This window comes from Cygnus olor, chromosome 1 (genome assembly GCF_009769625.2).
Source record: "Cygnus olor isolate bCygOlo1 chromosome 1, bCygOlo1.pri.v2, whole genome shotgun sequence".
In the NCBI taxonomy this organism is placed as follows: domain Eukaryota; kingdom Metazoa; phylum Chordata; class Aves; order Anseriformes; family Anatidae; genus Cygnus; species Cygnus olor.
The window spans coordinates 56045990-56073797 of NC_049169.1; the positions used below are offsets into that span (position 1 = coordinate 56045990).

The following is a 27808-nucleotide window of genomic DNA, read 5'->3' on the forward strand; positions in this document are numbered from 1 at the left end:
AAAGCTGCCATCTTCCTTGAAACAAAGCCGCCTGAAGTGAGCAATCTGACTGCAGACCTGGCTGAGGTGGCGGTAGCTGTGCCAATACCCTGCCGTCCCGCTAGAGAGCTACCGTGGGACCGGGGGGGTTTTCCTCCCTGTTACCTCCCTGTGTTGTGCGGCTCTTCTCGTACTGAGCAGCACCAGGGATCTGCAGGTTAGTGGTTGAGTCAGGCAGAAAAGCAGTGCTGGCAGGTCCTCTGCACCGCCTTGCAGTCGTGTACGTGAGCACCCGGGTACGAGGGTGCGCTTGATCTGATGCAGCCACGGGCTGCTCCCAGACAAGCCATCACCGTGCTCCTTCCCCGCTGCTGGCCTCTGGTTCCTGCTGCCTCCCTGCATGGGAATCCGCACTCGTGCGACTGTGAGTGTGATCGGTTTGCTAATCCGCCGAAAAGCTAATCGTGGTTAGCTTGGATTAAACATACGTGACACATCTGCAGTGCACTGAGTCTTAGCTGTGATTCATTTGAATTCTGGTCCAGAAGAAGAAACTTAACCCTCTTCACCCAACAGCGAAGTAATCTCACTTGTATGGGGGATGCTTCTGCCACTCCGGGTGCCTGTTGAATTAGTGTGTGACTAGATTCACTGTATTTTGAGGCTCTATTTTCATACCAATCTGGTAAAAGCTAGCTGTCTTATGGAAATCTCTCTCCCAAGAACATTTGACTATGAATGCAAAGTGGAAAATATTCACGTGGAGTATTGCAGAGCTGAGAACACCGCCAGGGTAGGTGCTAAAGATTGGTTTTGAACAGAAATTTGAGCCTGGCCTTTCATTCCTGTTGGCTTTTTTTGCTTAGGAAGCACCCATCCTGGCGACTTTTTCCTTTGTTCCCAACCCCCTTTCTCCCCAATAATTTTCAGAAGTAGTTTCATTCCTAATACGGAATAGAAACAGATGTTGAAGCCTTGATGGAGTCTTATGAAGCACAATTCTCTTTCTAATCAACCCCAGAGAGCGTGAATTGATTGAAAGCATTTGTTGGGACGCCTTAATTGCCAGTAACATTTAACTTCTGCTTTTTTTTTTTTTTTTGAAAGGGGAATAATGTAGATTTCAGGCGGAGGAAATCCGTGTTCTTAAAATCTGAGAGTGGGCAGGTACATTTCAGGCTGTGGCTCTGGGCCTTGCTAATGTTGTGCTACTCTCAGGCTTTGGCTGTATCCAGCAGGGAGCCTCTCTGCAGGTTGCCCAGGGGCTTCTTAATTACAGGAAGGCACGTTCAGCGCCGAGAGCCCGCATCTGCACGTAGGGATGGAGCAAATGTTGGTCAGTACTGGAAATAATGACAGTGTGGGGATGAGCGAGTGCTTCCTGTGTATAAGGGTAAGATAAGACTATAATTTTCTTTCTTCCTTTCCTACAAAAGAGGGGCTTGAACTTCTGTTTTTTTTTTTTTTTTTTTAAAAAAGACAGCTGTTTTCTTTTACCCAACAGTTTTCGGTGGCCTGGAGTGATAGTGCACATATTGGAAGATAACTTGTTTTTCCCTTGCTTTACATATCTAGGAGAAGGAAGGACAAGATTAGATAATCTAGTGCAAGGTTGCACCGGGAAGTTGAAGAAAACATGCCTTTAAATGGTGAGCTAGGTGCAGGTCTGTGCTTGGACATCTATTTTGGTGGAAGGGTAGCTTATTTAGGCTTAAGCTAAGCCAATTGAAAAAGCGTGTCCTCAAATGATTACATCCGGTATAAGTAACAATGAAAAAAGTGTGCCTCTAAACTTTCCCTTAACGAATCTGGCATAAAACTCCAAATTCTTGCAAAACTACCTCTAGGTAGAGCACTGCTTTTGGGGGGGGGGGGGGGGTTCAGGAAGCATTGCTGTTATGCCTGTGGTAGTAGAGTCAAAATCCCCACTGCATCATAAATCTAATGAAAAGCAAGCTCCAGGCATGGAGGTGAAATCCCAACCCCCTTATTTTTGTGATCCTCCTCAAGGTGCTTTTACGATCAACCCACATCAAGGAAAAAAATTGTTGATTTTATCAGTCTGGGTCACCAGACAGACAGACTTGCTGGCCTCTCTCTCTGGAGTCTCAGAAATGTCTTTGTAGTGCAGGCTGCAGGTGTGGGTGTCAGGTTGGGGTCGTGCACCCAGCCCAGTCCAGAGGTGAAGAATGCCAGGAGCTGGTGACGTAGTAACTGCACTCAGAAGTTACCTTGTGCTGTCCTAGGTCTTGTAATCAATAACACTTGCTGGGAAGGCATGTTGGCCTTGTAGGCCACGTGTATTTTTGCATTTTTGTCTTTGTTTTCCTTTCCTTATGTCTTTTCCCTTCCTTTTAGCTTTGTATATTCTTTTAATTCCTAACCTTCCTTTCCATAGGCTTTGTACCTATGGGGTCTGGTGCTAAAGGACTGATTTAGAATAGAAGTTCTAAGTTCTAAAGCTTTTCTCATTCAGAAGCTGGTCAATAATGAGATGGCTATGACGTGGAAAGTGTTATTACTATGTTTTGGGGTAAAGTGCTTGTATGATGTTCCCAGATACCTGAAGGGTTCATGTGGCTGAGTTTCAGCAGGACTGGGGACCTGGAACCACATCACTGCACCATCCAGTGCATCACTTTGGTGCGTGTTTGTCTGTCTTCAACACAAACTGACCCTAAAGAGCAAGGCACAGTTTAGAAAATCAAGGCAGTGGTTCCACGTGCCGTGAGGGCCACTGCTATAGGTTGGGGTTACTCCTGGTGTGACAGCCCTGCCCGTGGTTTTCTGGAAGGGATCACACTCATGTTCCTGCTGGGTCTTGCAGCATCCCTCACGCTGCGTTGTACCCATTCCCGTTCACAAAGCATTGCTCCCTGATACATTCGTTATCATCAGCGGGCAAATCTGGGATGGCCTGGGAGAGAGTTAACGTGTGCCGCAGGCTGCGGCTCACCCCAGCTCATCCCACTGCGGGTGCCCCAGCCCTTTCCTCCCGCCCCCCCCCCCCCCCCCCCCCCCCCCCATCTGGCTCCCATTCTCCTCTCGCTCTCTGCCAAGCCGTTTCAGCGCTCTTAACTGGGAACAAAACTAACCTGATAATAAAAAGTCTTTCTTATTTTTTTCCCCTCTCTTTCTGGGAAAAGAAGCTCAGCCGTGCTGACACAGCTCAGCACGGTGGATGGAGTCGGGGCAGGGTGTGCAGCTGGATGTAAGAGGGCGGCAGCTCCAGCTGGAGCCTTAGCACCCACGGAGCCCCAGGAGGCTGTTTTGGGAGGGCTGGGAAGGTGAGCCTGCTGCAGCAAGCTTAATTTGCATTCATGATGAGAAGGGGAAAAAGCAGTATGTGTTCCCTGTCACTGCTCTCTCGGTCTGCTACAGCAGGGTTGTATGGTGGCCCTTCCTCTGCTCCACGAGGACCCATGCATGGCCTCTTCGGCGGGAGCCATGTGGCACATTGGCCTCCTCAAGGGCCCCTGTGACCTGGTCAGAGGGGGACGGTGCCGTTCCCTCCTCCCCATCTTTACAACCATCCCTTCTGTGGGGCAGCCATCCCTCCTGTGGGGCAGCACGGGGCAGGTTGAGCTGTCGCGTTGGGCTCTGCAGATCTGAGCTACGAACACTTTTGCTGTTTACGAAAGGGATTAGGCTGGCGCAGAGAGCAAACAGCCGTAGCCGGGAACACACCAGTCGTCACAAACACCTTAATTGCCTTCAGCTAGCCGGGAGGCAGCTACTTCCAGCCTTAGTAACACAGGCATGGCAAAGGCTTACCCATCAACAACGGGCTGGCCCTCCCCGTGCCCTGAGCAGGCATATGCTCACGTCTATCCCAATGTTTTGGGGTTTACCAGCAGTGAAAGGTACTTTGAAGAGGTTCGTGTTTGTGGTGTAACGTTTCCTTGCACCTTTCTCTGAAGCTCATGGCTCTTCATAAGCTACCGGGCAACACAAAAATTGTGGTACTTCACGCGAAGCTGTCTATAGAAATTGTGCCAGGTCAGTTTTACCAGAATTACAATTTTATTTAGTTACACTTCGCTATCTAAGCAAATATTGACATACTGCTACAGAAGGGTTAGACGGTTGCCTTACTCTGAGGCTCCTTTCACATCCCTCTTACTCCCGTTTCTCTAGCAGGCAGAACAAAACCGGCCCCTCACAAAATAAACCGACCTTTGTTAGCTGACAGTTTTATGGAAGCAGGAGGCCTTTGTGTGTGTGGTTGTGGTACTCGCGCTCGGTGCCGCGATCTTGGATCACCACCTGCTGTCTGCTGACAGAATTCACCCTAAATCCCGCTTGCAGAGCCACGTTGCTTCTCATTGAGGCTTCCCCCCCTCTGTGAGGTGCCGCCACGCGTGCTTGCTTACTGCTCGTCTGCCTAGCTGTTCGTTAATTAAGTTAACGCCACATCACCTCTTGGAGTTGTGTCCCCGTTCGGGGGGGGGGGGGTTACTGCCTTAGCTAAATTGGTTTTCAAACAAAACGCAGGCTGAGCTGTGTAGGCCAAACCCCCACCTGGAGAAGGGAAGCTGGCACCTCGAGGGCAAGGCCTTAGCTCTGTGGGGCTGAGCACAGGGCCCTGAGCTGGGAACCCAGGCTGATATCTGTATCCTCTGTCCCTTTGGTGCCCTGGGTGGTGTGAGCTGATGGGGCAGGTGTCAGAGCTCGGCCCCAGGGAGCTGCTCTGAACCCTGCAGATAAGTGCTTTTTGTGGGAGCAGGGGAGCTGAGGCTGCCATCTACCTTGCAGCTGAAGGAAGGGTCTGTCTGCTCCTGAACAATTAGGTTCATTTCATCCTGTCACACAAGTCGCTAATAGCTGTAGTTGATGGGGGAATGTTGCTGGGCTTTCTCCATCCTGCGATGGCATCTGTGCATGCGTTTGGGAACGGTGACCGCTCTTTGGCATAGCCATCTCAGTCTGTCCATGTTGAGTCATGACGTGGGGAACTTCATGAGTTAAACCGGGCAGGACTGGCGATGCAGTGAGGTATGTTGTCGAGACAGGACAGACCAAATACTTTCAGCTCAGCTCTTCTGGTTGCTTCTCCCCCCCCCGCATACCTTCACCTAGGGTTTTCTCGCTGCTCATTAGACCTCCTGGGAAGTGGGAAAAGCAATGCATCTGACTGCAGGACTTTCCCTTGAGGGTTGGTGGTAGGGAAAGGAGTTCAGGTTCTGTGTTTGAAGATAAATGGGATTTTTTTTTTTGTTAGTTCTTGAAAATATGAAGTGTTGGGTAAATGTTGAAATTAGGTAGAGTAACAGAAGAGGAGGATATCAGTATGCCATGAAACCTGCAGAGAACACCTCAGGAGTTCTTCTTTGTAGACAGTAGTGGAGACAGGACCAGTAATTCTAAAGCACTGAAGGAAATTAAAATTTAAAAAAAAAAAAATTAGACGGGAAATGTGTACATAATCATATCAAGAGAAAATAATTTGAGATCCAGATACTCCTTCGGATGATGAAACCTGGACAAGCATAATAGTGATAGATCTACAGATAACCTGAGACATTAAATTAAAGATACATTTGTAATAAAAAATATGATTTCTGCGTGTTAGTAAGATTACTAAAAACCAAAGTGACAATGGTATTTAAACACTGCATTCTGTACCAAAAATTCCTTATATAAAAGTCTTAGGAAGGTCAGAGAGAAGTAATAAATAAAGTTGCCAGGTTATTTTGGCTTGTGAGATGTGATTAAGCTCCAAATAAATATGTATTATCAAAACACCATGAGAAGCAGGAGAGAGAGCATTTTTCATCTTTCAGACATTTGTAGATAATTGAAGAAGGGAGAGAAAATATTTAAAAGGTTGAAATGCATTTAAACCAGAAGGAGCAGTATTAACAGGGGGTGGGGTGGGGATGGAAATGTTGAGAATGAGACGATACAAGGTTTATGGGCTGGCATTTTAAGTAGCCTAGGAGTGAGATTAAACAAAACGCTAGAGTATGTCCTTCAGGGAGCAACTCTGCACTGTTGAGAAGATGGCATAATAGGTTTTGTTGGTGGCTAATTAGCATTCTCTTCCTCCAATCAGGGATACCACCGGCTTGTGAATCTGGTTTGTTCAAAGAAAATTAGAAATAGTTTCTGCTATGGCGTCTTTCCTGGGGTTATCTTACCAATTTTTGAAATTAAAAAAAAAAAAATCAGTTTCATATTTAGTTCCAATGTTAAACAAAAGAAATGGGCTGACAACGTGAGCTGTATGGAAACAGGCAGGAGGCTGGATATAACGAAACGTGGTGAGCAGAGAGCTTAGAGAGACAGCAATGTGGAGCTGGAGCTCGCCCTGCAGATCTCCAGCGGGGTTGAGGCTCTCAGCAGCCCCACACCACTAAAACTGGGAATGACGACAGAGTGAGCACAAGCAGAGGGAGCGGTCCTCGTTTTGGGGCAAAAACCCACTCCTTTGGAAAACATGCTCCCTGTGTGAGAAGCCACCACGTGCGTGCTGGGGAGGAGGAGAGGGCAGGGCGCTCAGTGCCAACGCGGAGCCTTGGCCCACACCGAACAAGGGATGGTTTCGTTAACTTGAGCCCAGCCACGCAGAGGCTCGCTGCCTGCGTGAAGGCAGCGCTCTGCAGCCTAATCTGAGGGAGACAAAGCCAAGCTACTGTGAGGCCCTGGGGCGGCAGGCCAGGTACGCTGATGTCCGAGCAGATTTGGGACTCGGACAGCATCTGAATGAGCTGGTGCTGGCCAGAGGCATGCTGTCATTGTGCCCTTTGCCAGGAAGGGAAAGTCCCAGGTAGCCTGGTAAAGGGACTGGGAAGTTTGTCCAGCTGCAGCGGAGGCCCCGCAGCCCCGGCGCACTCTCTGCTGAAGGCTGCTCGGTAATTCCCCCTCTGCCTCTCTTGTCTGCAGGACAAGCTCCTTTCGCCTTTTCCTCCATTGATTGAAGCGTGCTGGTGTCAGAATAGGCTCAAGTACCTCTGGGCTTTGTGGGGGAGGACCTGGGGTTGGAACAGCAGCCGAAATTTAAAATCAGGATTAGTCTGTTGACATGCACATAAATCAAACAGCCACGCTATCATAAATCTTGGTGGATTTCGCTGCTGCGGCGGTGAAAGCGGTAGGAGCGGTGCGGCAGGCTGGGCCTCCTAGGGTTGGGTTTCAATGCCAAGGCTGTTCTCCTTCACCCCAGGGGGCTCGGGAAGGTCGCCCCAGCTCCCCCCTCTCCCCTCCGTGAGAACCCTGTGGTGGCTGCAACCTGCAGGCTTTGGCCTTTGCTCCTGGTGGGCTTGCAGGCACGCTTAAGACAAGGTAGGGTGGGACATCCGCTCCCTCTTGGGAATGCAAGGCAGCGCTAAAAGCTGGACCCGTGCTCTGTACCCAGAGTGAGAGCGAGGGAAGAGGCTGCTGCACAGATGGGTGCCCAGATGCGTGCTTCTTTACTCTCAGTGCAACAGAAGGGAGGAGAGTGTGCCCTCAGGCACACCCTGTGCTCGAGTGCAGGGCTGCGAAGGTCAGGCTGGAGGAGATGGACTCAGATGTGGTGCTTTTAAGGGATATTAAAAGTTAGCACCTCTGTGTCCTTAGCAGTCGGTATCTGTGTTTTCCTTAGCAAGTAATGCCTTACTGTGCGCAAAACATTTTGTGAGATTACAGGGGTGTGCAAATTGCAAGCCCGATGTTCTCCATGTCACCCAGCAGCGAGGAAGTTGCCCAAAAGAGATTAAAAACCAGTGTCATAGTTCGGAGGAGCAAGGCGTGCTCTTTTTGATAGAGGAGATAATAGGAGACGGTGCAGTATTACAGCGGCAGTGGGTGGGATGTTTACATGGACTGTGCGGAGCGTGTTTGTGGATAACTTCTCAGGGTGATGTTTCCATCTGTCTTCCGTGGTGTAGTAAAGCCGCCTTCTGCTTTCCCCTTTCTCCAGGGTAACCAGGAGCCAGCAGCAACTCCTGATGCAATGGTGCAGCCATTCACCACAATCCCATTTCCGCCACCCCCACAGAACGGGATTCCCGCAGAGTACGGGGTGCCACACACTCAGGACTATGCAGGCCAGACCAGCGAGCACAATCTGACGCTCTACGGAAGCACGCAGCCGCATGGAGAGCAGAGCACGACCACGGCCAGCACGCAGAACGGATCTCTCGCAGTAAGTGCCTGGGGCAGGGTCGCAGGGCTCTCCGGCCAGGGTGGTGCTTCTGGAAGAGGCAGCCATGGAGTAGGTGGCTGACTGCTTCTGAAGCACGCAGCACATCAGTGGTGGGCTTGGAAAGGAGACAGTCACAAAAGGCCGGAGGTTCTGATGATCCATTGCTATCTTCTTGTCTTTCCCCTTGTTCATGTTCTTCTCCTTATAAATAGGTCTCTGCAAAGAGGAGTCATACCTGAGAATCGTGGTGTTTCACCATGGTGGCGTTGTCCAAAGACGGTCCTTTCTAAAAGGATTAGTTACCTTGAGTCAGTTGGCAAGTGGTTCAAATGAACGTGATGGTGGCAAATTCTGGAAGGTTGACAGTACAGAGGATTAGAGAGAGCACATGTATTGTAGGTGTAATCCCAATACATTTCTGCTTTCAGGAAGCTAACAGAGTAGAAAAACACTCTTCTTTGACTTTCTGAAGATGGCAGGAAGCTCCAGGGGCAAAGATAGGAGAGGACCTCTTAGCTACTAGGTATCCATTTACCAAACGAAGATTTTCACCTTCTTAGTTTTTTTTCTTGCTTTCTTCTTCCCATGGCCTGGAACTGGCACTGGGCAACATGCTGGCAGATTATCCCAGGAAAAGCTTTATCCACCCCTTAAGCCACTTGTTAAGACTTAACTTCCTAATAAAGAGCCTTATGGTGAGAGCCTTCGGTGCTCAGGGGCGGATTTAATCTGTTAATGCTTTCAGTTTTGCTTGTAGTTGGGTGTTTGGCTCACAGAGATTATTTTTCCCCCTGTAAGTACAGAGTGAATTTAGTGCCAACGATGTGAAGAACCGATAGTGCCAGCCCAAGTGTGCACGGTTCCCAGCGTGTGGCTCTGCTCTTTCTGCACTGGACAGTGGCTGCACGGTTGACAACGCAGGTTATGACTTTGATAAGGTCCCTTTGAGTTCATCCTGGCAACGCCACAACTTCGATGTCTCGGAGAAAAAAAGAGTACAAGCCCGGGAAAGCACGTTGGCAGTGCATAAAAGTAACTTCTTCAGCCTAAGGCAAATGTAAATGTAGAGAGGGAGAGATCAGGCTGGAAATAAAACTTAAGGCTGATGCAGCGTGCAGAAATGAAAGTCATCATTTCAGTACCAGACAGCCTTGTGTCCTTCCAGCCCATAAGATCTGGGCTGCCTGTCTCCACCCAGCGGCTAGGTTGACCAGAAGGACGGAAACGGGGAGCAAAACGTGGCGGCGGCTTTCCCCCCGCGTATTTTTGCTGCTCCCATCTTTGCCCAGAGCTTGAGAAGCGTTTCTTTCTAACGGCAACGCTGTGAGCCCTGACCCCGGCCGTAAGCTCCTGCCAAACCTCCCTCTGCTCTTCCATATTAGGAGCCATCCCCAGGGCGCTGCAGGGCCGAGCTCTGCCTTTCGTCAGCGCGCGCCGGCTCCGCGGAGCCCGCCGCATGTGCGCGCTGCCAGGGCAGTGCAGGGCAGGGTGGCACGGCGCAGTGCGGTGCATCACGGCACGGTGCATCACGGCACGGCTCGGCTCGCCTCGCCAGCCGGGGAAGGGGGAAGAGCAGCCCGTGTGCGTGGGAGGGAGTGTTGCTGGGAGACTGCAGGGAGAAGGTGGTGTTGCCAGGAGGGAGCGTGACTGGGAGAGGTTATGCGAGAAACAGGCAGGGGAGCGCGCAGCCGTCGTGCTGGCTGCCGGGAGCGGGTGGGCACGTCTGGTCCGAGCGTTTAACGCGGTTAAGGATGTGCAGGCCGAGCGTGCAAAGGCGGGCTCGCAGACCACAGCTGGCCAGGAAAGGGTAAGGGTGCAGCCTGGCTCTTGCTGCTACGGCTGGGACTGAGAGCATCCCAGATGGTGGCACGTGAAGATGTGCAGGGGGAGAGGCAAGGCGCCTCGCATGGGCATTCCCACACTTTACACGCATCGGGTTTTGGACCTTCTGGGTCCCTTTATCTGTTCTGTACAGGAATCCTACTGTATCGAGTTACTTTGATTCTGTGGGGTGCCTTGGGATGTAATTGCTCGCAACTTTTCTTTCTCAGTACGCTGATTAATGATGTAGTAACTAGGGGAAGGAAGAAGGCTCAGCAGTTGCTCAAGCTAAAGCATGCTGTTAAAATACAGCAGCACAGGATGGCTGTTTCATCTCGAACGTCAACGTCAAGCATTTCAGCTATCCCGTATGCTGGTTATTGCTTGCTCGACGCACACACCCAATCCATGTGAGCTAGGCTGCTGTGCTTTAAGGCGCCTTTTCCCTTCACCATTTTGTTGTCTTGCTTAAATGACAGCGCTAACTTTAACATAGTAAAAGCTCGTTGCAGGTGATACGTGATCCTCCCCTCCCGTTATTGCGACTGACAAGCGCAGCTGCTGTCATGTGTGCGAAGGCGATACCCCAGACTGAATAGCTGGTGGATTTTTCAGCTGCTGACTTGAAGCCTGTGCTCCCATGGGATAACTCAGAAATTCCTTCAGCCAGGCGGATTAGGTCCCTCCTCGCATTTAAGAACAAGGCCTCTGCTGCTGCCCGGCTGGCAGGAGAGAGTGAGATAGCAAAAGCTGTGCTCAGATGGCGTGGGTTTCTGCCTTTTCAGGCTGGTAGTGTTTAGGGGAAATGCAAAAGTAACAGAACATGAGGTGGCTTAAAAATCCCTCGTGGAAAGGGGAATTTCATCTGGTTGGTATCAGGTTATACAGTGGTGTAATGGGGTCTGCAGTGGGGCCCGTAACACAGGGTGGGAGCACCTTTTCATAGGAACTTGGCTGGATCCCACTGAAAAGTCAGACTGAATGACTTGAGATTAGCAGCGGTGCCTGCCGAGTTAATACACAGTGATCTGGAAGGCTGAGTCCCAAATAAACCTTGGGAGTCGAAGTCCATGCCTTCCTCAGTGCTCCCCTGGGCTGTGTAAAACCCCCAGGCGAAGGGGAATGGCTGGTTGGTGTCATCAGCTGAGGGTGAGCTCGGTTCTGGAGCTCTGAGTGTGGTGGAAAGCATTCCGAGCTCTCCGAGCTGGGGCATGGAAAAGGAACGGGCACATAGGTGGCGTAATACAAACAGCTTAATATTTTGGAATCTTTTTATTTTAGGATCAGGCCTCATCCGTGGGGCTTTGTTTCTCGTCTGGCATGTGGGTCTCCCGGTCGTCATCTCGGAGCATCTGTCCTTTCTCTTGATACTGTCCCAAAGCACAGCTGAAAGACCTGCCTTAAAAATAGACTGAGGTGTAGCGGACCATATTTGGCCTACTCTCTCTGCCCGTTGCGGCCCGTCTCTTAAACTGTTGATGCTCTGCATTTCACTTTTTATAGTGCCGGGTCGCCTGGCTTCTTCCCCCTTCTTGGTTTACATTAGTGTGCTTCTCCCTGATGGAGATGCCCGGCGCAGACAGCTCCAAGGGGAGATGCCGATGAGGCTGCGGTTCCTCCGGCAGCTGAGCTGATCTGAAGGTGCACCGCTGTCAGAAAGGAGAGATCTGGCTCCGAGCACTCCTATTTTCTGGTTCTGGCGTTCCTTACGTGAGCCACTTTAATTCACTGACCTGGCAGAAAGCTGTCTGATTCCTTTGCTGGGTTAATGAATTAGAGGGGCTCTTGGAGGACTCCAGCAAATGCTGTTGTCCCAAGGTAAGCGCACGGAGCGCGTGGCCAGGAGCCGAGAGCAATTGTCAGCTCGCTGCAGCTCCCGGTACTCTACCCACAGAGGGGAGATTAATCATCCGCTGAACTAAAAAAGCTTGCTTGATAGTAAATGCAATGCACTTAATACTGTGAGCTGATTATTCAACTCGTTTCTCTTGTTAATGTCAGAGGGAAGAATTTGTGTGTCTATATAAATTACCGAATGCAGCTGGAGCTATGGAAGTAGAGGAGTAAGTTTATGTAAATTACTTTGCATGAAAATGGCAGGTGCTGTCGCCTTGGTGTTGTTGTCGTGAACCAATATAAAGCATTATTTAATTACAGAGCAGCGTGTCTCTAGGCATTTTGACGTGCCATACCGAAGCATATTTAACTCGTCTGCTGCACCATAAAGGGCTACAGACTTCCAGATTTCTTAAAGAAGACACATCTCTGGTGGGGGACCCCTGCTTATCACGTTCAGAAGCAGGAGGGGGAAGCTGCTCGGTCATCTGGCTGTGGCCCAGGCATCTAATAAGGGTTTAGGAGGAAGGGAGCCAACAGCACCACAGGGCTTCCTCAACTTACTTTTGCAATGCATGGATGATGTTAAAAGGATGACTTTCCCTTGGGTATTTCTTTGCCTAGTCTGAGATAGCAGAATTTTCCTCTGTAATTATTTTTCATCACTTCGGTAATTAAAGCATTTGCTCATGTAAGGTATTGCAGGTGAGGAATATATTTAATGAATATCCTCGCTTATCTTTTGATACTGCTGAGCAGGTAGATGTGAGGAGGAACCAGCTCCAAATAAGTATCTAGCTGCTGATTGTTTAGATACAGCAGCTTGGAAATCACTGTCTTGGGGTAGCAAACTCTGACATCTAACATCAGAAATTTGCTTTGAGGATGAGGCGGATTATTTTGCTTGTCGGCACTTCCAGACTCATGTCTAGTGAGGCAGGTTTAAAAATGATTTCAAAAGAGAAATAGGGAATAAATCAGAAAATACCATTGTGTTAGAGTATACAGCTGTGGTAGTTCTGCATTTCTCTCAAAGGTTAGAGCAGATCTTGAAGTAGTACGGAGAAGGATAATAGTGATGATGAAAAGGATATAGCAGGTTCTTTACGAGAAGAAATGAAATCTTCAGAGGAGAAGAGCTGACAGATAAGTGAAGGAATATGATGTATATGGAATATTGAGAGGTATGGGAAACAAAATAAGGAACTTTCCCATTTTCACTTACTAGGATGCAAACAGGGAATAAGTGGCATGCATCAAAACAAAACCAAAAAAACGCAACCCCAAAACACAAAACCAGAAGACCATTTTGTTGTTGTTTTTTTTTCCCTCCATATAATGAAGATTTTAACTGTGGAAATCTTGTACACAGGATGCTTTGGAAGTTGAGAGTATAAACAGGCTCATAAAACTCACTAAACATTTCACGGGCAATAGGTTCATTGCCAGCGAGCAGCTCTGAAGAGGATGTGAACCGGCTCAATTTTCTGGAGGCTGGGAGGCTGGAGGAACATCACTGAGCGTTTGCCCTGTTTGGCCAGGTGGTCTTTGTCTTCAATAAGGAAAGGGGACAAAAAGACTAAGTTTTAGCGTGTCTGAAAACAGGTACCTCCCAGTCAGAAGAAATATGCCCTAAACTAATCTAGCTATTGGAAACAGTTAAAAGCCCAGAGAAGTGGTTTGGTACGTCCTTAGCCATTTTTTTGTGAAGCTTTTGGCATACAAAGCACTTGGGCACATTGTTAGTTGTGCCTGTACTGTAGCCCAGTTTTTTTATATAACCATGCTTGGCGTCTCTGAAAAATCAAGTGCATGGATACAATGCTAAAATAAAATTTGCTGCTGTTGAAAGGTGATTGTTATCCCTGTGTTGTGCTGTGTGATAAGCAAGTGTAGTGTAAGCAGCACAAGCTCCTGTGCCCTTTGCTCTCAGGTGTATAGATCTGTGCTACTCTGGTGGGGTGCATGGTGAGGCAGGAGAGGGGTTTTGTGCCCCAAATCCAATTCTTCACTCATTTTTCCACCAAACCTGCTTAGTGGGTATCTATTGATGGATGACTGGTTGTTTTGACACGGGCTTTTCACTGGCAAGTGCAGAGATCTTCTGTTATCACTGCACTCCTTGGCAGTGGGCAGGTTGCCTTCTGCCAGCCCCAGTTTTCAGTCCTTGTCTCCACACAGATCGTCAAGGTCTTGATCCAATCAAGGTTTTTTTTCCCTTTTTTTATGGACCTGACACTGGTCTAGAAGCAGTGAGCACAGTCTGTCTCCCAGATGCTATGAACTGCCCAGGTCCCCTTTTAAATATAGCTGTTAGTTACAGTTTGTAAATATTTCTTTTTTTGCAGTGACTTACGGATCTTAACCTCCTCGCTATGATTCACAGCCTTATGGACCACCTGGTTCGTGGGGGAGGAGGACAAGGGGGTTGGTTTGTTGTGTGTTTTGTTGTAGTTTTTCATGCGCACAGGTACATGTGCACGCCTCCCTTCGCAGCTGCCTCTCGTTGCGTGGCGTTTCTTCACTGCTGGCGGGTGCAAGGAAGTGGCACGGGGGCACGGCGAGCAAGTGGTTGAGTGAAGCAAATACCGTGCGTGTGCTGAGCTCCGATCCATTTCCCGGTGACCTTGAACAGCTCAGAGCTAGTGTGTGCAGGCGCGAACGGCATTATCGCTGCATAAGTGTGCGTTACCCAGACTACGGCGAGGAGGTAGCGGGGATCCGATGCTGTTTTCAGACGCGGGGTCTTTGCCCCGGTCGCAAGCACCGAGACCCAGGGGACAGCCGTCAGCTCCCTTCGGCGCTGTCGTAGCGAAGGGAGGAGGTCGGCCCTGAGCTGCGAGGTGCTGACGTGAGGCCAGAAAAAAGGAGCTGGAACTGGCATGGAGAGGAGATGGGGTCGGGGTGAGGAGCAGGCGCTCGGTGAATCGCGGGCTTTTATCATCGGGCTCGGGCAGGGCAGCGCTTTGCCAGTCTCCATTATGTGCTGCCGGAGAACAGGCTCCAGGCCCTTCCTTTCATCTCCTTCCTAATGAGTTGAGACAAGGAATAACTATAAAAGGAAGAGGGAAAAAAAAAAAAGGCAGCAAGACCTGAAGAGACTATTCCTATCATTTATGTTGTAGCTGAATGTGTGGCAGTGGACAAACGTATTGAGCTCGTGTTATAGTAGCTGAAAGTTCAGAGCTTACCATAGGGCCCTGGATGCTGGAAACGAGGGAGCTGCAGCATCCAGAGAGAGAGAAGGTATTTAATGTTCAACTGCTGCTGAAAAATCAGGAAATGTGGAAGGCAGCACAACATCCAGGGAGTGTTAGCGTAGTCAGAAAGGTAAGATTGGGCTGAGCCCCCCCGTTCTTTCTTTTACTTCTCCAGTTTGAAGCCTTTGTCTTATTGTACACGTCTCACATGCTGGAAAACTGACTCCCGTGTGGCGGCAGCATGCTGCCATATGCAGGAACAGCTGTGAGCGTTTTTGGGCAGGCCACTGTACATGATATATTGCACCCTTGGAAAGAAAGGAGCTCTGCCCTCTGCTCGTGAACAAATGGCTGGGAGAGGAGCGCAAGCCTTTGTCTCCTGTGGAAGCAGCAGATCCGGTCCTGGGCAGCCAATATTTGAATTTAGGGACTAACATGTTTTTGTTATCACTGTTCAGAATCTCTGCCTTTCCTCATTCCAGCAGGAGATGTGCTGGTGTGTTTGCTTAAGGATGCACCTGTGGGCATTTGCCCACTTGCCAATTCCATGCCACAGCCATAAGGAAACATAGGATTTGGCAAATCGCTCTCGCAAAGCTCCAGAATGTGCCTGAAAATGGGATGGGGCGAGTTCCCTTTGAGCAGGAGAGTTGATGATTTTGGGGAGTTGTTTTGGAGCACTCACTCCAAAAGAGGCATTGTGTGCAGTGATGGATGGGCTACCCCTGTGTTTTGTCCTGCTTGGACGGATTTGCCCTGAGGAGCAAAGGACTCTGATGGAGTAATAAAAATAAAACCACCAAATAGCATGGTGTGATTTAATCACAAGCCAGCTGCATCGATTCTTCCCCTAGGGTGCACTCTGTGTGTTTGGAGATGCATTTTGTCATAGGGGTGAGGCTAGAAGACAGGGAATTTGGGGGGGTGGGGTGGGGGGTGGGGCAACTTTTTTGATATGATCAAAGGGAAGTTTGTGAGGTGGTTCTTGAAAATTTGATATCGGGGGGGGGGAGGGGGATGAATCTTAGCCAAATAAAAAAATCTTCATCCTGCTACGCTTCTCTCGAGACTTGAGTGGCTCTGGGGAGTAGAGATAATTGCAGGGCAGTATCTCCGTTCTTCCTATCACAGCTTAATTTATATTAATCAGATCAAACATGTTTTGTGCTGCCTGCACTGCCCTACTAAAATAAAATGGAAAGCTGCCACTGCTTTGCTCAGCACGACAAGGCCCCGGTGCTTACTGTTAGCTGGCTCTTGTCAGTCCTTTATAAGCAGCGTGCAAGTTCAAGGTCATATCTGTAAGGGATGTTTCTGGCCAGAAGAAGCTCTTGATGTTGCCAGGTCAGTTTATCTGTGGAGGGAGGTTTCTTTCCAAACATTCACGAAGGGCTGTATATCAAATGAGGTGCAGAGCAGTCTGCCATGCCCAGCCGGTGGCTGGGGAGTCAGCGTGGGCAACTCCCCTGAGACTTCTTTCTGTCTTTGGTAGACAATTTATGTATATAAAAAATAAAAAGAGCACCCCCCAAACCAAATCAACCCCCCTACTCTTCAATCGTAAGTTTTAAGGCCTACATATGTTCTTGAAGGTGCCTTGAAAAGCTGACTAGCAATTATGCAGTCCTTGCCTTCTCATAGAACTTCTTTTCACTCCGTGGGTTAGGGAAGAAGTCAGGTTGGCATCTAAAGAAATGAACTGACGCTTCAAAGTGCATCTTACAAGTGTCAGAGCATTAGTCCTACAAGGCTGGGGCAAGCAACGGGAGACGGGGGTGGGTGGGTGCGTGCTCTTTGAATGCCTTCACCTGTCTGCTTGCTCTTGGAAAGGGACAGAGCATTAAAACTGACCAGATTAGTCTGTAGCTCTGAGTGTTTGAGGGCATTTTTATGGACTAAAGTACAAAAAAACACAATTATTTTCTCATCAAGGCATTTTGCAACCAGGCTGTGGCTTGCCTTTAAGTTTAGTGCCTTGCCTCAGGTATTGCCACTTCTTACTCTAAGTCCAGCATGGGTGGCTGAGGCTCTCTTCCTTTCTTCTTCCCTGCCCATTTTCTCTGTTCTGGCCCACTGACACACCTTCCTGCTGTATGTTTGCTGTGCACAAGTGCCCCAAGCCCACACCTTGCCCTGGCTTTGCTGTGCCAGTCAGTGTTTAGGAATGCCAGAATGAATTCCCTCATTTTGGTTGCGGAGCTAGTAGCAGAAAGTAGCACTTGGAGATTTTATAAACCCAGCAGTGGTAATGATTGTTTCCTGTCCCTGGGCTGACTTTTAAGTGTACTAGAAAAGTTAATCAAAGACATCCGTAAGCTGTTGCTATGTGGATTTTTCCCATTTAATTATAGACCTTCTGGGGTGGTGTTTCTCTGAAGGGAACTTGACAGAGCAGATGCCATTTTGCCTGGGGATGCATTTCTGGTATTGGCCCGGTGAAGAGCTGCCACTTCAGCTGTGGGATTTTGATGATTGCATGAACATCCTGCCACATGAGATTAGAGTGGCGGTACTACCTCCCAGCTTCAGGATGCGGAAGATCCGCCTCTTCATTAGAGCTTTCATATGGTGGCAGCTGAAGTGAGGAAGAGCAGGGGAAAAGAGAGCAATTTAAGAAAACCAAAGGCAAATCTACTAAGCTAAAAGGTGATATGAGGGGAGGGAAGCTGAGATCTTGTTAGTGTTTACTCATGGAAAGGGAGGGGAAGAACAACAGATCGATTGTTAAGCGTTACTGGCTTTATCAAAGTAATTGTCAAGTGTTCAGATACTGCAATCACAAGTGTAGTGCTAATACATGAAGAGAGATGGGCAAAGCCTGCGAAAGGAATTTGAATGGTTTCTATTCACAAACACAATTTTGCCTTTCTGATTTCAGCAGACAGAAGGAGGGGCACAGACAGATGGACAGCAATCACAGACACAGAGCAGTGAGAACACCGAGAGCAAATCCACTCCAAAACGGCTTCATGTGTCCAACATTCCCTTCCGCTTTCGAGATCCGGACCTTCGACAGATGTTTGGGGTAAGTTACTGGAGCCATTCAAGGCATGGCAGCTCTCCTTCACCACAGGAGGAACGTGTGGTGCTGGTGTATTCCTGTGGAGGAAAAGCCCTTCTCCTTCTTTTGCCCCTGCCCTAATTTACTCAGCACACTGTAAAATGTTTGCAGAAGTAAGGCAATTAGTAGTGTTTACCTCAGTCGGTAAATACACATGAAAACTGTAATTGTGTTGTTCATATCAAGATGTTGGGGTAAGCTAACGATTGGCTTGGAAAAAAACGAAACAAAACAAAACTTCACCTTATTTCCCAGTGAAGACTAGGATTAAACAGTGACTTAATATATCCCTTGCAAAGCACTGTTTTTCAGTTGCTTAGAAACTTGTTGAAATATTTATGTCTTGATCCTCATGATCTACTTTTGTGATGAAAAATTGCTGCAAGGAATTGGCCAACTAGTAATTGCATATGGAAAAGCTGGTGCAAGTCAGATGGCATTTTGCATCGTGTATGATATATATTTTGTTTCTTTTGACTGAATAGTTTGTCTCCCCTAATAGTAACCTTCGTATGCTCCTCAATTTATAAACTCTTCCCCGAAGAGTTGGTTCACATGAGTATAGATGGTGACTTGTTCCATATGGACACAGAGATGAGCTGGGTACTTCATGAGCTAACCTTCAGGTGAAGTTGGCTGTGTGTCATCGTCAGGAATCTGTGGCTTGTTGGTATGATGCTAGAGTCCTTGGCAGATGATGTGTTTTATAGCCTTTATAAATATTTCTTCTGTATAAACGAGTTAAAATGTTGCTGCCTGTTTGAGATACAGTGCAGAGCAATCAAGTCAGGAAAGACCAAAGTAAAGTATCCTTTAACCATGCTGCTTTGGATCTATGTATACCTTGGTCCTACATGCATAGCCATCTGCTCCCTCGGATTCTGCACTATTTTGTAGTTTCAACTGTTGCATCTCTTTAGACATTTGTGTGTGTCTACGCACGCACCTGCGCACGTGGGGAGTAGTGTTACGGTGCTGTAAATGTGTCAAATTCATGGACTTCAAGATTAAACTTAAAATGAAAGAAGAAGAATTGGGATTATCTATTCATTAGTTGAACAATACGAAGTGAAAAAAGTGTGCAGAGATGTTAAAACTTTCACTAATGGTCTTCAGCAAGAGTCTAAATTGTATATATTGAGAGATGTCTTTACTTCTTGCTCTTGAAAATTTTTTTTGGTTGTTTGTTTTTGTCCATAAGAAGATACTCTGTGGATGAGACCAAACTGAGAAGCTGTCAAAATACCAGAAGGCAGGGTTGATGTTCGGAGGGACCTTAGCAGGTCTCCAGACACCTCCATCTTTGGAGGTGTTTAACACTTGACTGCATACATCCCAGCCAAACTGATCTCATTAGACCTGCTCTGAGCAGGTGTTGAACTAAATGACCTCTGGAAGTAGGTCCCAGCCAAAATTAGGATTCTGTGATTCTGTTGCTGGAGGCCTGGGTTTGCATTTCTTGTTGTTCATGCATTAGATTGCTGCACTTTTGACATCTGTGGGAACGTTTTCAGGGTGAAACTCATCTCCTGGCAATCTGTGATTGCTGAATCTTCAGTCGCCTGTTCCGCTTGTGTTTTTTAGCTTGGTTTTTGCTGTTGCAGGGCCGTGCGGTAGGCAGTTCCGTCCGGTTTGGATAAACCGGTTGCTGAAATCACAGCCAGTTCTTGGACCACCTGCTACAGTCTGTATTTAGCACACCCTGCACTTTGCTGCTGCTGCTCCCCTCTCCTGGGAGCTGCATCACTTACATAAACTGTTCCACGTTGCTGCTGCCCCTTCCCTTGGGACCGGTGCTTGACAACTGGACCTTTTCACACTCATTCATATTGACACTGTTCTTCCCTGTGCTCCTGGTGTGGGGGCAGGAATGAGATGGAAATGGCAAGAACATCCCTCTCCTGGTGAATTTTATGCCTGCTTTGCAGGTGGAGAGACCCAGACATTATGAATGAACTCCCATCCTGAGATGGGATATGTAGAAAATACAGCCTAACTGCTTGCATTAAGGTTTCCCACCCTTTTTTGTGACCCAAACGTTGCCACTTATGCATTTTCCCATCCCCATCTATACACCAAACGAGTGGGTTACCATTGTTGCCCAGGTTATCTGTTGTAGCTTTACTTTTAGTCTAATCACCATCTTGAGTTCTGCCACAGTGATGTGATTTTAACTTAGGTAAATGGTATGTTCCCTGTAAAACCTTTCGCTAGTTCAACTAGCACTGTCTTTGCTGAGAAGTACACATACCAGAAGATCATTCATCTTTTGGGGCATTAAAAAAAAAGAATGTTTTTCTGTAAGGGAAAACTTTGTTGCTTTGCCAAGGAAAAAAATCAGTAGTTCTTGCAGATCTCTGTTTTTCTCTGTGCTGCTTCTCTCAGCATGTTCAGAGCCTCAAGCAGGAGAGCATTTCTATCCAATTCCCCCTTGCTCCTATTTCTCTTTCAGGATCAGGATGCTTTCCCTTGGGTGACTCTCTGAAACCAACCCTTTCTCCTACAGGGGACTCATGGTTGTCTGAGTCTTCAGCTGTGGCTGGCCTGTAACCCCCCATCGTCTCCCTTTCCCTTCTGTGTGTCAGGTCACATCTCCTCAACGTCATATCTGAGAGACTCAAAATCCTTGCCTGGAGTGATTTTCCCAAACTACTGTACAATGAGAGAAATTGGGTAGACAGCAAAGCAGCAGAGGAGGGAGAAATAAATGTGATGGTAGGGAGGGAGTAAAGAAGTCCCTTGAGGACTCAACAGCATGCGAGAGGTCAGCCCCGTCCTGGGGCGTAGAACATTAGCTGATGCTTTCATCCTGTATTGAATAGAGGTGGACTACAGATGTGTTGTTGTGTGTATGATTAAGTGGAAATTACATAATGCTTTTCAAACCATTGCCATCCAGGAGAGCTGCAGACATAAGGATTTCCTGATGAATTGAAGTTATTCAGGTTTCAAGTCATCTCTCACCTGTCACATGTTTCTAACAGGTCCCTGAAATACCCTCAGCAATGGAACAAACATTTCCTTATGTATATGCTTCTTATAGGGTGGCAAATAAAATAGGCTGCTTAAAACATGTAATATTTACCTGACATTTCATGATGCCAATAAAAAGACTTCAAGAAAGCTTCTAGAAGGAATAGGTCATTTTTTAATGCACACAGTTCTGCACCCACCATGGAATAAATCAATAGTTGACCTTGTTCTAGCAGATAAAGAAGAGTTAATAGCTGACCTGAAATCCCACGGTTGCCTAGGTACCAGTGATTGTTATTTGTCTGTATTTACTTTGTGCAAACAGAATATGGCATCAGTTGGTAATGCAAGGAGCTTTAGAAGAGTCTGTTTCTTCAAGTTTAAACAAATGGAAGGATGACCAACCAGGAAGGTGCATTTAGAAGGGGAAGTGTTAATGGAAGCTATGAAATATTTGATAAAATCATACCAGTGGCCCAAAAGGCATGATTCCACAGTCGCAGAAAGTGTGTTAATAAAACACAAAGCAATCTGCACACCAGGCAGGGAGGATGAAGTAAATGGCAGTGGATGTAATTACAAACTTAAACAAAGAAGCAGGTGAGAAAGGAAATGTACTAAATCACTGAGATATTGATGATGAAAATCCAGAGGAGAAGGTGTCAATTATTTACATGCAAAGATAAAAGGTCCTATACAGGCTTAGGTCCAATATAAAATAGTGTTCAAAATTGCATTGAAAAAACAAAGCACAAAAAATAAGCAAACCTCAAATATTTGTTTAGTACTTGCTGTGTTTCTGATGTAACAGAAGGTATTTGTACCATATGGTTTTGCATATAATTTATAACAAAGGAGGATGAGGCAGTGCTTGCTAATATTAAAACAGAAAACAAACAACCAGCAGATCTAGATAAGATATGCCCAAGGATAACAGCCAAACTAAGGAGCTTTTTTATTCATTAATGTTAATTTTTAGCCAATTTATGTAAGCTATGGGAATTGGAGAAGACTGGAATGCTGCCCATCAGGATTCAGTATTGGTGGTGGTGGGGAATGACCCAAAGAGCTACAAAGTAATTATCGATAAGTTGATCCAAGATAAAAATAATTTTGGAAAGTTTTAAAAAACATCAGAATCTGAAGAAAGAGTTCAGTGGCATTCAGTATGATTTTGTGTAAGTTAATACATCTTTCAAAGACATTTTGTCTATTTTGACAAGATTGTACAAAGCAGTATTGGGAAAGTTCAACATCCCTTAGCCAATTGAGTTAGTTTGTGTGACCAATTCTGTTTAACGTGTTCTGTTTGAGTTTTGTTTTTTAGAAGAACCTCTATTATTGTATTAAATACCTCTAATGATGGATCATGAAAAGCAGTATTTATTGGTGAGACATTAGTGATCAAGACTGCTTCTAGTGTAGATTTCCCCAGGGATCTGTTTCAGTTTCAGTATCTATCTACATCAACCCATGGAAACAGTGCTATTAAAATCTTGCCAGTAAGGTTTGCAGTCAAAAAAAAAAAAAAAAAAAGAAAAAAAAACTGTTTGAGGAGGAAGATTAGGTTAGTGTTAGAGAATGACTTGAGATGATTGGATTTATCATCAGTTCACCAACAAAGCTGTGTTTGATACAGGTAAGTGCAGAGTACTGTGAATTTGGGAACAAGCTGTGCTTGTAGGATAGAAGATTTTATTTGGAAAACGCTGATTTGGGAGAGTACTGGTGATCACTGAAGATAGTTGCTTCAGCAATGCAAAGGGCAATATTGGGTTGAAGGAGAGAGATGTGTCTTAGCTCAAAGTTGGAAAGATTGCATAGTTTTGTTCAGTTCTGAGTTCAATTTAGGACCATACAAATAATCTACAGCTTTGAAGATGAGTGGCTTTTTAGGTGTGTAAGGTGTTGGGTTCATTTATTCAGCTTCTCAAAGAGAGGTTGGGAGATGACTAGTCTGTGCTGTCCGTGTGCTTATGCATGGATGATAAGGGTTTTTTTCTAATAGGGTTTTAAATCTTGTTTACACTCGTAACAAGATTTTCCAGTTGGAAACTGAGAATTTTCGCAATTAACTTTGAAATAAAAGGTAAAAGTCATAGTAATTTAGGCTAATTTTAAACAATGGAGGATCTTACGGGGGAGTGAAAGAGTGCTCTCAGAGTTAAAAACGAGTTAGCCCATCTTTTCAAAATCTTACCCAGTTTTTGAGGGACATTCTACAACCTGTGTAAGGCCTCTCACATGATGGTAGCAGTCTTCTCCTTAACTGCTGGTAGGCTGTCTTCCTTCCTTAATGGACTATGTATGGAGGAGAAGAGCTCATTCCCCTCAGTGTGTTCCCAATCCTTTCAGCTTTGTGCTGTGATAGTGTCTGTGGTTGTATCTCATGACTGATGCCTTCGCTCTTAGGCCTCAGGAATCAATTTGCCTCCCACTATAAAACTGGCTGAGTTAATATGGTCAGTTCTGATGGCCTTCAGAGTCTCCTGAGGAAGATGAAGGCTGGGTTGGACTGCCTGCAAAAGGAAAATCTGTCTATTTGCAGGCAGAATCATGAATTACCTCCACAAAAACAACCAAAGTTTTGCTTTGGTGGTTCATATGGACAACTGTGTACTAAATCCTACTTATCTGTTGTGAGAGCAACAGCACAAGTAGTCAGAATTGATTTTTCTCAGAATTTACCTTGGTGAAACACTCTCAAGTGCTTACAAATCTTCTCTTATTTTTAAAACAGGAGAAAGTATAAGATAAAAACAAGGAATACATTGATGAAGATTGTAGATGAAGGTGGGATAGCAGTGTAGAGGGTGGGAAACTTCTCAGGCTCTGGCTTCAAAAGGAGGCCAGAAGAATTTGGTTTACAAATTTATTTCATTTTTTTTAGCAACATTTCACGTAGATCATTTCATGGCTACTACCTTTAGGCTGTTAATTGCTTCTGATGGGGAGCATCATCAGCCCCGATGATAAAGGAGTTTTGTGGGTTATCAGCTACAGCAGCAATAATGCGTAGCTGTTTTATATAAAAGTGACCATTTTGTTACTTTTAACTTTAGTTAATTAAGTTATTAATAATTTTACCTATTAAAGGTGACAGAGCAGTGACTTTTTTTTTTTAATATAAGATTTTAAGGAAGGCAATGTTATCATTTTCCTTCTCTGAGCATAATTCTTATCTCTGCCGCAAGACTCTTCATGTTTGTGGTGGACCACTGCTTTGTACGATCCAAACAACTCAGCTCTGGGAGCTCTATAATGGATATTCTTGGAAGGTCTCGTAACCTGAAGGTCTTGGCTTCTGGGGAAACAATTTGGTACATTGCATTTCGTAAAATATATCAGTGGATATAATTTCTCATCTAATTCCATTCTGGTGTCGAGAGTACCAAACACCTCTGTGAGGCCTACACTTTGAGGCTGAAGCAATAGCAAACTAGACTGCAGCTCTTCCTACCAAGATTTTGGTAGGATTTTAAGCCTGTATTTGCCAATAAATGAATGTAAATCCACGAGTAATTTATGATACACAACTATTGGAAATGTCAGAAAACTATTCGTTAGGTGTTTAAGTAAACAGGCAAATAACACGATAGGCCAAGAATAATAGGAAAGTTGTGGAAAGGGAGTGTGCTCTTCGATTGGATTGGACATGTGAAGGAGGAAATCTATCTTCGGTATATCAGGACGTGTTTTAGCTTCTTTAGTCTTTGACTAGTATTGACCACTGATCACGTGTAGCCAGTCCTACACAGCACTGTGTAGGGAACAAAAATTGAGGAACAAATTGGGGAACAAAACTTGTGACACGAGGTGTGCGTGCTCTTTGTGAGGACTCCTCTTTCCTCGCTCTTCCTGTGGTAAGGGAGAGCTCTGGCCCTGTGGCAGGGCAGGACTTTGTTCCTGCTGGTGCTGTCGAGTAGTGTCAGAAGAGGCAGTGCTGTTCTTCCAGATGTTTCACCTTCTGTGACTGAACGGTGCGCTCAGTGCTGCTTGAGCAGCCTTGCTTTGTCTGAATAGCTGGGGACCGTGGTATTTCTCTGCAAAGGTACGTGTGTCACTTCAGCTGTCACCAGCTGTTGGACCCTCTGTCTTGTGAGGGTTGTCCTCCCAAACCGAGCTTTGAGTTTATGCCATGTCTGTGGGCATGGTTCCAAGCACCTCTCACGTGGCAGCAGCGCCAGGCTGAGGTGCAGGCACATCTCCAGGGATGGCACAAGGCAGGGAGAAGTAGCTGGAAATGTGCGCTGGAAGCCAGCCCGCCGTTAAGATCTCTGGAGCAGTACCCTGTGGTACTGTTTACCTGCATCTCACTGTTTTGTTTGAAAATCTTTTGTGAGTCAGACAAAAATGAATGACTGAGGAAACCATGCTCCTTGTCACTTCGTTTGCCGCAATGGCTGCAGTCTGTAAATCCTGTTAGAAATCTGTGCTCTTTGTGTGGCTTCCTTTTAAAGCCTGGTTTCTTAGAAAACGTGTGTTGGGCAACAGGTCAATCCTAATAAGGGCTTGGTGGTGCTTGTTTACTGCCTATTCAGCTGCTAAACTGTGGTAGAGCTTTGGTTTACAAATCTTTGTTGCTTTTATCTTCCTGTCAGCAAAGCATACTGGTGCAGCTTGGCTGAAGGCACGGCAAGCTTGGCCCCACTGTTTTGAAGAGCCGTGACCCAGATGTAGGTGAGGAAGTTCATGTCTTGATAGCAGTTTAGCTCTGGCAGACCCCAGACTGTCATAACTAAGCACTGACTAATACGTCCTATGATGGAGACAGCTGTTCTCAGATGAAAGACATCCCGTGGAGCTGGGAGCTGGGGTGGTAAGGGCACTCTGCAGCAGGGACCTATCCTGCAGGCAAAGCACCATTGCTCGTGCACCTCAAGCCTGAGATCCTGAAATTATTTCTTGCATAGGCAATTCATTTCTTGGCAATCCTGAATTTCTAGTGGAATTTAGACCCTCTTTGAAAATGGACTGTTATATATCTTCTAGGTTTAGATAGTTCACTGCACTCGCCTCTAAGTGAATTGTGTAGGGCCATTGCAAAGCTGCTTGGGCATACAAAGTTCTGTTGTAGGGATGTGAGGTTGTCAGATGGTGGCTTACGTTACCTTTTATTGTTCCGTAATTTCTAGAGAATTCACCTTGTACTTCCTGTTGCTGGCATCTTTAGGGTTAAGTTATTTGTCTGGCACGTTTTAGAGCTGATTTTTGAAAGCTCTAGACAGAGAGGAGGTAGGCCAGCTGGAACGGAGCAGACAGGAGGGGCCCTATGAAACTGTCACTGCCTTGGAAGGCAAAAGCTCTCTGGTGCCAGATCTCTCAAATTTATTATATGTAATGTAGTTATGGCCTCTGCTGGAAAAGTCTGCTGCCTTCGTGTCATCTGGGTAGAAAGAAACACACAGCGTGCATGCTCTTCCTTGCACAATGCCCTTGCATCTATTATAAGGTACGTCATGTTCAAGCAAGAAAATTGGGTTCTGTTCATAGCTGATGTCTCTTAATACCTTTATGCCCCTTAAAACTGTTATTTCCAGCAGCCCCTGCTGCTATCATATAGGAGATGATTCTCATTTACGTGCTTTACAGAAAGAACAAAACAGCAAAAAACCACACGTACATACCCACCTGCCATATGATTGATATGGTTCTGGTGCACAACCAGTTCACAGAGGAGGCTTCTTGCACAACCTGACGTGTAGTGGGACGTGCTGGCTCCTTGGTCACACAGTAAGCTGTTGAAGTCACGGTGGGGAGCATTTGAGATGTGTAGCTCCACAATGCTTTCTTCAGAGGCTATGAACTCTGGTTGGGATTTTTTTCCACTGCTGCTGTGCTGCGTTGTAAATAGATGTTCATGGTAATCATTGAGTGAAAGAGTCAGGTCTGTGAGCACAGTGATTCATGTCTTCAAGGTTAGAGATTAGAGGGTTAGTCCCCATCATGGATGACCTAAGCATGGATCTTGTTTTATTTGGCTAGACCCTCTGTCTGCTGTAAAACACAAACATGCCTGTATACATGATTTAAAAAAATTACTAGGAGGGCATTTGGTGTTGACCCTTTTATTTACACGGCCTAGCGTTTTCCATACAAAATTTGTAACCTCTTGCAAAGGAGCCCTTAAAACTTCCATTGTTTGCAGTAAGCTGTTGACATTTGGTAGGGGAGAAGCACCATCGGAGAACAAAGTGCCTTTTTATGTTCCACTAAATTAGATTCAGCTTTGAAGGAGATATAAACTGCTAAAAATGAACTAGTTCTTTTTTTCCCCTGCTTTCATTCTTCAGGAAAATTCCGCTACCAAAAAATAAAAAATAAAAAAGTGCCTCCAGTCCTGGACCTGCTGTAACCGTTGCAGTAGTAAGGACAAGAGCTGTGATGTTCGGAGCTGCCAGAGCAGCTGTGGCAGCAGCCGCGGCAGAGTCTTGAAGAGTCCAGCACTCGTCCTCCTGCCTTGCAGCCACACTGCTTTCTTCCAGGGAATTTCATGGAGCAGGAAACCCCTCCCCAGCAAACCTCAGTTCAGCAGTTAGCTGCTGTTGTCCCTTCTGTCCCAAAAAGTTTCTTCCCTCCTGCCTCACAACTTCTAGGTGGAAAAGAGATGGGGCAGATTGCACAGGTGGCTGTAGCCCGTTGCAGCAGGCTTCAAATGGTGCTTGCTGCAGCAGTAGGATTTGATGGTCTTAATTATCATCAAGGAAACAACATAGATATTTCCTTCATCTTCGAGGCACAGAGACAGCCCTACCACCTGTCTCAGAGCTGGGTCAGACCGCTTACATTCAGCATTACCACCAGCTTTTT

The 27808-nt window shown here is 46.5% G+C and overlaps 1 protein-coding gene across 29 annotated transcripts in view; it reads left to right on the forward strand.

The window, feature by feature from the left end:
* RBFOX2 (RNA binding fox-1 homolog 2) overlaps positions 1 to 27808 on the forward strand; it is a 167974-nt gene that overhangs the window by 100106 nt on the left and 40060 nt on the right. For all 29 annotated transcript variants that reach the window (XR_005816235.1, XR_005816236.1, XR_005816234.1 and 26 more), the window contains 2 exons: positions 7883 to 8107; positions 17843 to 17989. Coding sequence is in view for 23 of the 29 variants with exons in the window: in XM_040544899.1 (XP_040400833.1) it covers positions 7883 to 8107; positions 17843 to 17989 (372 nt within the window). In the remaining 6 variants the exon portion in view is untranslated. The remainder of the gene's footprint in view (positions 1 to 7882; positions 8108 to 17842; positions 17990 to 27808) is intronic.